Raw genomic sequence first — 8,707 nt, forward strand, 5'->3', positions numbered from 1 at the left:
AACAAACACATTTAAATCCACAAAATCAGGACAGAAAAGCAGAGCTACAGGAACTGTATCATAAATGTTTGAAAGTGATACATCACATGAACAGGATCAGCTGCCTCAATATAACTACACAGAGCTGAACCAGCAATAAATCATATACTGTGTGTGTGTGTGTGTGTGTGTGTGTGTGTGTGTGTGTGTGTGTGTGTGTGTGTGTGTAGCTAATTAACACATCCTTGCCTCTCTGCTGATGCATTTTGCAGCTTTCATATGTAAATTCATCCCATTGTTATTTAAATGGCATCATTTCTTCTTCAGTGGTGTTCACTGATCGTTAACATGTAGCGATTATTCCCACAGCTGGTGGAGTTTAAGTGTAAATTGCAGATGTGTGCGCTTCTCCTGGTTTCTGCGAGAGTAAACCTTAAACTAACGAGAGCTTTCACGGTTCCCCCAAGATAGACAGAGCAGGTTAAAGGCATGAGCACATCCATTTACCACTAAGTTCCCATAATGACCTTACACAAGCAGCATTGATTATTTGAAAGGTTCAGGATCAAAGCCAAAGCCTACTGCACCTCGTTCACACGTAACACTTCACCTGATTTCAACTTTTAGCTGCAGAGTCCACAACACAACTCAACACAGCACTGCACATATACACTGTATGTATACACTGTATGTATATACTGTACATACAAGTTGCACAGGGAATATACTCATAATTTTTTTTTCAGGATCACTGCCAACAAAATCTCTTCTGACCAGTTGAGATCACAGAAACAAACCGCTATAACTTAACATGAAATCACACATCAAATGTTTAAATATTACATGCAGCACACAAATTTGCACTATTAGTCAAAATCTTGTGAACACCAATCCATTTTTTTGTTCAGTCACTTTAATATTTGTGCCTATTCACAGCAGATTTGGTCCTCTTTTGCTCTGTTTCTGACTTCATTTAAATTCTTCCACACCGAGAATCATTACTCTTATTATTCCAGCACATATAGTGCGGATAAAAGACCCCCCCCCCCAACACACACACACATCTCCAGCACAAACCAACTCTAAACTCGATTTATTCACTGAACAGTAAACTCCATTTCATTTTCATCAGCTTCTGACTGAACCCACAGAGAGTTAGAGGCCTCAGAACACAGCATGTTCAGCTGTGACCGACTGCAGTGATTAACATTTCACCTTTGTCACAGCAGAGCTCAGTCTGAGGCTATTTTCAGGTCATGTGGTGCTGCGTTCAGGGACAGGGTCCTTATCAGAGAGCAGAGAGCTGCTCTTTCTGCTCTTGAACACCGGCGTTCAGTAGGTTGAGTTCTGAACAAATATTTACATGATGCTGTGCCAGAACAGCAGCAGGTTGTCTCCTAACAAGGCTGGAAGGCCACCATTTGTGCTGACAGTTTTACATCATTTCATGCTGCAGCTGCTGGAACACAAAGTACCTCTGCAGGGACGGCCTGCTGCTGTCTGAGGTGCTCTGCAAAGACTGTATTAGTGCTTTATGTGATGTTTGCAAAGATGCACAAAGAACAGAATTAATAAAGTTCATTTTTCAGCTCTGGACCTCATTCAGAGCTGCGCTGCAGACACTGAGGTCATATCCTCGGAGATCTCTATAAGAGTTTAATCTCATGCTTCAGGTGTTTTAGGTTATGTGTACAGAGGGGAGAGTTTAAGACTGATCCTGATTTTTTTGAGCACTTTACTTTCTGTGTTAAATGTAGTTTTGGTTCTGTTTCGTTTTCCTGCATTTGCTCAATTAAGTTTTTTTTTAACATGAAGGTTTAATTCAGTTTTTACTAATTTTGGTCTTTGTGATTATTAGAATATAAAGATTATTTGTCAGATTGGAGTTAAGAAATAAAACAGGCATTTATTCAGTTTAATTCAGTGTTATTTATATAGCCCTAATTCACAACAATGTTTAGTTAATATGATTTATATTATAACAAAAGACCAAAAAGTGTGAAATAAAAGTATAAACATCAGTAGTCATCAGTAGTAGTATTGATATATTTGATATATTATTATCTTTTTCTGGTGGAGTTCATTTAATAATAATAATCTGATAACTTTATCAACAACAACAACAACAACAACAACAACACAAAAAGTTTAGTTTGTAAAAACAAAGAAATTCACAGTCAATGATGCCAAAAGTGACAATAGTTAATATTTAAAACCTTTAAATATGTGAAGATCATCACTAAAGCTGCAAGAGCAGAGGGAGGAAAGGTGGAGGAGTTTAAATAGATGGGGTCAACCATTCAAAGCAACAGGTGGTGTCTGAGAGAGTGGAGGCAGGGTGGAGTGGGTGGAGACAAGGGTCAGGGGTGATTTGTGACAGAGTGAAAGGGACGATTATTAAAGTCATAAACTTCACCAGGAACTCTCTTCTCAGATAATCAATCAGCTGTTTAGATAAAAAAAAAATAACAATAAGAATAAGTAAACATTATAACCTCAGAGCGGATGTGGTGATGTTTTCAGATCTCCTGTTTAATCACACCACCACCAGTGCAAACTCCACACACCTCACTGACTGCACTGAGGTGTAACCTGTGCCTGTGTGTGTGCCAGTCGTTCTTCATGTGCTAAGGTGAAGCACCAAAATAACACAGCCTGTTCTCTAACCTGGGATCGTGTCCCAGATCAGAGCTGCTGTTTACAAAGCTGTCAGCTGTTCAGCATCATGGGGGGGGGGATCAGCCTGTTTCCCACCTCCACCTTTGCTGCAGCTCACAGCCAAAACACACAGCACCACGCCAGAGATGTGACACAGTTTCCTACAAAACACAAAGCACTGTTACATGGACACAAAATGAGCTCATGTTAAAAGAAAATCAATATGAAAATGTCATGTGTGTGTTCATGTTTTTAGAAGAATGACAGAAAAAACATTCAACGGGTCTGTGCTCAGGTGTAAAGGTCTAGCTGCACATGCAGCCCACAAGTGCTTCAGCAATGACCCCAAGACCCCCACTCATCCTAAGCCCACAGATGCAAACAGAGGCAAAGAGACACCCACAGTCATCCACAAACACAAAGAGACCCACAGACATTGCAGACACAGTTTGCTTTTACATATCTCCAGCTGTCTCTTACAGATGTTATTATTATTATTATTATTATTATTATTAAAAACAAATCAAAAAGTCTAAATTACATGAAATGTTATACATGTTCACATGTGTTTTGGCCCAGTGAAGACTTTTTGAGTCTCTCCTCTTTTTTGTGTGCAGGTTTTGCGTCTCACTTTAGTTTCTTCTCAAATGAATATTCAAATTTCATTACTCATTTTTAAATTTCACACCAAAGAAAATCTGAAAAAACAAACATGCACATATTGAAAACTTTGAGTTTAAACTAAAGTTTTCAGTAGAACTATTTCACAGGCCTACAGAGAAAACTGTTAAAATGATAAGAAAAACAATAAATAAATAAGTATCGAATTTTTAAAAAATAAAATGAAAAACAATGTCGGATGTAGAAAATATGATATGCATTATAAATCATATATTCAAGTTAATACTTTTTTAAAATTTATTTATTTATTCCAGGCGTTTCAAAAACTCTTTTTTAAAAAAAAGGTACTTTTTGTGAAGTTTTACTTTTACAGGGTTAATATTCATGTTTCCAGGTAATGAGCGGATGATGTTTGATTTAATCTACATTTAATTTACTAAAACAGCACGAGGCGCTAAGCTGGGCTCTACGAACCACGATAAAAAACTCAGATTACGGCTTTCTGTCAATCTTCAGACGGAGAGACGGCTCTGACAGCAGGGCGCCACGCCGCCGACCACTCCGTAAGCGCGCTCTCTGATTGGCTGCGGACGCGTGTCCACGTGAAACCGGCGTGCCCGTTTGAAGGCAAGAGAAGAAGAAAAGCAGCTCACCGGCTTTAATGTGAGTCGAGAGGAGCGCGCGAGCAGAGGGCTGCTGCGGAGTCCTCAGCGATATAGGACAGAGACCCGGAACCAGGACCAGACCGAGGACCAGGGCACAGCGCGGTGACGGCATAGCGGAACCGGACAGACCGCAAATGGTTCTCGGCAGCAGCTCCAGGTAAGACCATGGCGCTGAATGCTGGTGGTTCTGAAGTTCTGGTGTGAATACTCGAGTCCGTAGCCTTAGCGGCCCGGTTAGGTTCTGATGACGTCATAAATGAAGCCTTTAAGAGGCTCTGGAGCCAACATGCAGTTACACTGTGAAGTAAAAGTTCAGATACAGCGAGTTTGTGTCTGCAGTTCTTTTTTTATGACTTAAGGTTAACAGTGTATGCTGCTCTGAACCAAACTCTTAGTTTAAAGTATCAATATTAATGGTTTTCGGTGTTTAAAGACTCCAGACTGCAGTTTATTCATCTTCTTTAACTCTTGAGAACAGAACAGATCTCAGACAATTCGGTTCTTACTTTATTCCTTTAATTTCTTCCTGTTTGCATTAAGCTGCTGCTTCTCTCATCAAACGTCGATATGTACTCAGGTGTGTGTGAGACGTAGCGTGGGCCGCAGATAGCTGTGGTTTTACAGAAGTTTTCACGCTTTTTGTAAATGAATGAATGAATGAAACCCACGGACATGGCAGAAGGTGACCGCAACGTGGTGACTTGGAGGGGGGGTGACCTGTGGCACCATTTATCGTGCAAGACACGGAAGTGTGATGAAACTTCCGCTACACCTGAAGGGGAAGCGTCACACTGAGTGTGCTGCTGGTGTTGACCTGAAGAGTAGGCTGGCAGGTAAACGTGTATGCAGTCTGTGGTGTGAAGCTCCTGCTGCTCAGGTGTTTTCACTGAAGTCCGTTTCATCTGATGAGAGGAAGCACCGTGAACGCAACTGTGTTAGTGCAGGTTTTAAATTGGCGTTTTATTCGGTACATCTGTCCAGACTCAACGAGTTAAATACAACAGGAAGAGATTGTTAAGTGTTATTTTTAGAAATTTAAAATATTTTTCAAGTATTTTTGGCAATTCGGCTATGTTTATCACAAACTCTTAATTGAAGTTGATATTAAATATTATCACTCATTGTTTCTTATTTTGTCCTCTAGTGTACATAGACTAGGGTGTCAGAATATTAGAAATTCCTCAGTAGTCTGTTAATATGCATCACATTCACAGTGTGATGGTTTTCTAACAGTCGGTGACAAACACTAGTGTTACATTTGTTCACATCAGCGGGTTATTCTCATGGCTAACTGATGTTGCTGTTTAACCATCATGCTCGGCGGTTTAAAGGACACTCATAATTAAAGTGCTTCTGTGCTGCAGTCAGATTTAGAGGTAAGCAGATTGGAGGAAGCTGGAGTCTCTCTCCTGGTGACTGACGTTTGTGTTTCACTGATGCTGGTTTGTAGATCCTCAGTTTTTTCTTCTTTTACCTTAAACAGATGTGCTGTGCTACTTGAAAAGATTCTAATGCTGCTTTTGCATTTCTGTATTTTGAAAATATATCATGCTGTGATTCCATATTTCATCATCTGAAGTCTGCTCAGACTTCTGCAGCTTTGTTTTCCGATTAATGAAGGTTGTCAGTACAGACACCTGTGTACAGGTCACCACCTGGATGACTGACTGTATCCGACCCCAGACTTAAGTCAGTCACTTGGTCAAAGGTTGCTTCCCGTGTGTTTTTAAAGACTTTAACAACGAGATGGTTTAGGTCACAGCTCCTGACTGAGGTGTCTGTCTGTGTGAGAAGGATCAGAATCCCAGTGTTGTTGTCCTGACGTGGATTAACGAGGGTCAGATTTACTGCAGGGCCTCAGGCAGACGAGCTCCACCTTTGTCTTCACTGACCTGATTAACTGTTTGTGCAGATAAGATATGGTGGATATTTACAGTTTTCACTGCTGTGGTCACTGTTTGCTCTGCTTCAGATGTTGTAAGAAAGAAAATTTACTGGATGTGATATCAGAGGCTGCAGAGACTCTGCCCCCCCTCATATGGACATAATTCATGAACAGATATGAGGATGGTTGTGTTGCTGTTATCTGTAGTTTACACCTATTTTGTGTTTAGTCTGAGATTTAGACAATTTCACCTTTTTAAAAAAAATAAATAAATAAATCAGTAAGCATGACTTTTGAGTTTGAATCTTTACAGCATCATCACGTCAAACTCAGGAGCTTAGACCTGCTGTTTTTTACTGCATCTTAAATATTATAATTTTTTTTAAAGTTTTAAAAAATCAACTTGCAGTAAAGTGTGGTCAAGTTGGAAATTCCATACACTACAATAATACAGCGATGAACCAACACATAGGAAACTCACATTAAAGACTCAGGGACAGAATACACTGACACAGTTGCTGCAGGACTTAAACCACTGAAGGAGCTTTGGAGCTTTTTAACAGAAATCTAACCTCTTACAGCAACGTGGGTCCTCTGTTCCACAAAGATGCATGACATGCATTACCATACAATTACAGGTAAAATGTGGGTGAAACCTCTGGTCTCACCATGACACACACTGTTCAATCTGCATATAAAAGATGTGTACTCATTGATTTTCTTTGCTCACTTTTGTTATCAAAAAAAGATCATAAAAAAGTTTAAGCATAAACTTATAAAATGTACTTTTTGAATATATTACAGACTTTGATGAGATTCTTGTTGTGCTGAGAACTTTGTACTGTGACTTAATCACATCATTTACTATAAATGATGTGTGTGGGTTTTTTTTTTGTTTGGTTTTTTTTTTTTTTTTTTTTTTTTTTCACAGCCAAAACCATTTTTCAGTTTGTCCATATGACTTGATTTGGATATTTGTCACCTGTAATAAAGTGGGACTTTCAAATGTGGACCAAACAGCAGAAATTAAACCACTGTGTTTTATTGTCATAGAAGAATCCAGGTTTATCTGCAGTGTCTGATCCTGTTGCTCTGTGACAAACGTCTTGGTGTTACAAAGAGCAGACAGTTTTTGTCCAGTCAGCTTTCAGTTTAATGATAAATATTAAAATGGAGCAAGATTATTTTAACGATGTATTTTAACAGCAGCGGTCTTTCCTGTGTTTCAGTGTTTTGTGCGTGCTTCCTTCAGAGCCCACCATGCCGATCGACATGCCCCTGTACCTCTCCAAAGAGGAGTTTTCCTACAGGAAGACTCCGAAAACTTGTAAACCTGCTCTGAGGTTCCAGCACTCGCACCTCCTCGATCAGTCCGAGCTCCAGGATGACAGATCCACGAGCGAAAACGGGACCAAAACTAAAAAGCGGGTAACGTTTGCCGACCACAAAGGCCTGGCTCTGACCCGAGTGAAGGTGTTCTGTGCGTTCAGCGACTCCATCGACATTCCCATGAACATCCAGGAGATGCTGAGCTCAGCTCTGTCGCTCAAAGCCGAGGAGGACCGGCTGGTGCTGGGCTTCGCTCAGCCCGCCTCAGACTACCTGCTGTTCCGTCAGCGCCTGGAGGAGAACCTCGTCTGCCTCGAGCACTGCCTGCTGAAAGAGAAGGCGTTCGCGGGAACCGTCAAAGTCAGGAACGTGTCTTTTGAGAAGTCAGTGAAGGTGCGTGTGACCTTTGACTCGTGGAAAAGCCACACGGATGTGGACTGTGTGTACATGAAGGACTCCTATCCCAGCCTGCACCACGACACCTTCTCCTTCGAAGTGTCTCTGTCCGGTGAGCTGAAGCCGCACGAGCGTATCGAGTTTGCCGTCTGCTACCAGGTGGATGGCTGCGAGCACTGGGACAGTAACCAAGGCAACAACTACAGCATCACGTGGTCCTCGATGAGGAGGGGCCATCAGCAGGCCTGCAGCAGCCCTTCCTGTGACTTTGGGGTTCACTTCGACCGATACGGCAGCCCCACATGTTCGCACGGGATCTTCCCTGATTGGCCGGGCTATGCCGGATACGAGAACATCGGCCCGTACTACTGAGCGCGCTTGCTCTGTTTTTAAAGCACACACTGCTATGCTGCACATACATGCAGACTCACTTTTACAAACATGCCTCCATTAATGCCAATGCTGGATCACATTAGACTCACATCGATGCTACAGGAGGGGAGGGGTGAGGAAGGGGTGGGGAGGGGTGAGGAAGGGTGGGGGGGGCTTTGTGGTTTGAAGTGATTCTTGGCTTTAAAACATGAACTTCAGGAATGCTTCAAAAATAGAAACGGTTCAGAAACTGCCAGAGAAACTTTGTGTTTGTAAGACGACTGAAGAAAACCTAATCTTCATCATGAAGTTGTCTGCTTCACTAATCAATTTAAAAAAATAAATAAATAAATAAATAAATAAAAAATAGGAAAAGGAAACAAACTGAAGCAGCTGAAACAAGTTTAAAGATGAAAACTAGCAGCTGCTTATCTTTAATGTAACTTTAGGATGACTCAGATTTCCTGGGGGTGGGGCTAATATCAAGTGATGTGAGGGAGCATGTTTGAGGTCAGGTGGGCGGGGTCTCAGCTGCTCCTTCTGGCAGGTTGGATGATTTAAAAGAATGATTTGTGAAAGGATGACCTGCCTGCAGATAATCATCATCAGTTTTATTTCTCACTGAATTAAAAGGCTTAATGACAGGTTTTTGTCTGGGTGACAGAAACGAGCTGCTTTTAGAAGCTGACAGACGGTGGGTGGTCTGACTGTGGGGGTGGATGTCTGCAGCTTTAATGTTTCTGCTTTTTTCCACAGTAATGCAAAGACTTGCACATCAGTTTGTAGGAAAGTGCTTCTGACA

General features: G+C 41.4%; 1 protein-coding gene across 2 annotated transcripts; it reads left to right on the forward strand.

Moving 5' to 3' along the window:
• The first annotated feature begins 3,769 nt into the window (after positions 1-3,769).
• ppp1r3b (protein phosphatase 1, regulatory subunit 3B) lies at positions 3,770-7,987 on the forward strand. 2 transcript variants are annotated; one of them, XM_005458292.4, is made up of 2 exons: positions 3,770-4,080; positions 7,038-7,987. In XM_005458292.4, the coding sequence occupies exons 1-2, from the start codon at positions 4,058-4,060 to the stop codon at positions 7,903-7,905; spliced, it is 891 nt and encodes a 296-aa protein (XP_005458349.1). In that variant the 5' UTR covers positions 3,770-4,057; the 3' UTR covers positions 7,906-7,987. The 2 variants fall into 2 exon arrangements, with proteins under 2 accessions (XP_005458349.1, XP_019216977.1); XM_019361432.2 differs by lacking the exon at positions 3,770-4,080 and adding an exon at positions 4,108-6,446.
• Positions 7,988-8,707: the final 720 nt, after the last annotated feature.

This window comes from Oreochromis niloticus, linkage group LG7 (genome assembly GCF_001858045.2).
Source record: "Oreochromis niloticus isolate F11D_XX linkage group LG7, O_niloticus_UMD_NMBU, whole genome shotgun sequence".
NCBI lineage: Eukaryota > Metazoa > Chordata > Actinopteri > Cichliformes > Cichlidae > Oreochromis > Oreochromis niloticus.

What these genes read in the sequence shown, in the direction of transcription:
- ppp1r3b (XM_005458292.4), top strand. Translation starts at nt 4,058, where the DNA reads ATGGTTCTCGGCAGCAGCTCCAG. An exon ending in GTTCTCGGCAGCAGCTCCAG is followed by an intron (nt 4,081 to 7,037) that starts GTAAGACCATGG and finishes CCTGTGTTTCAG; the next exon opens with TGTTTTGTGCGTGCTTCCTT.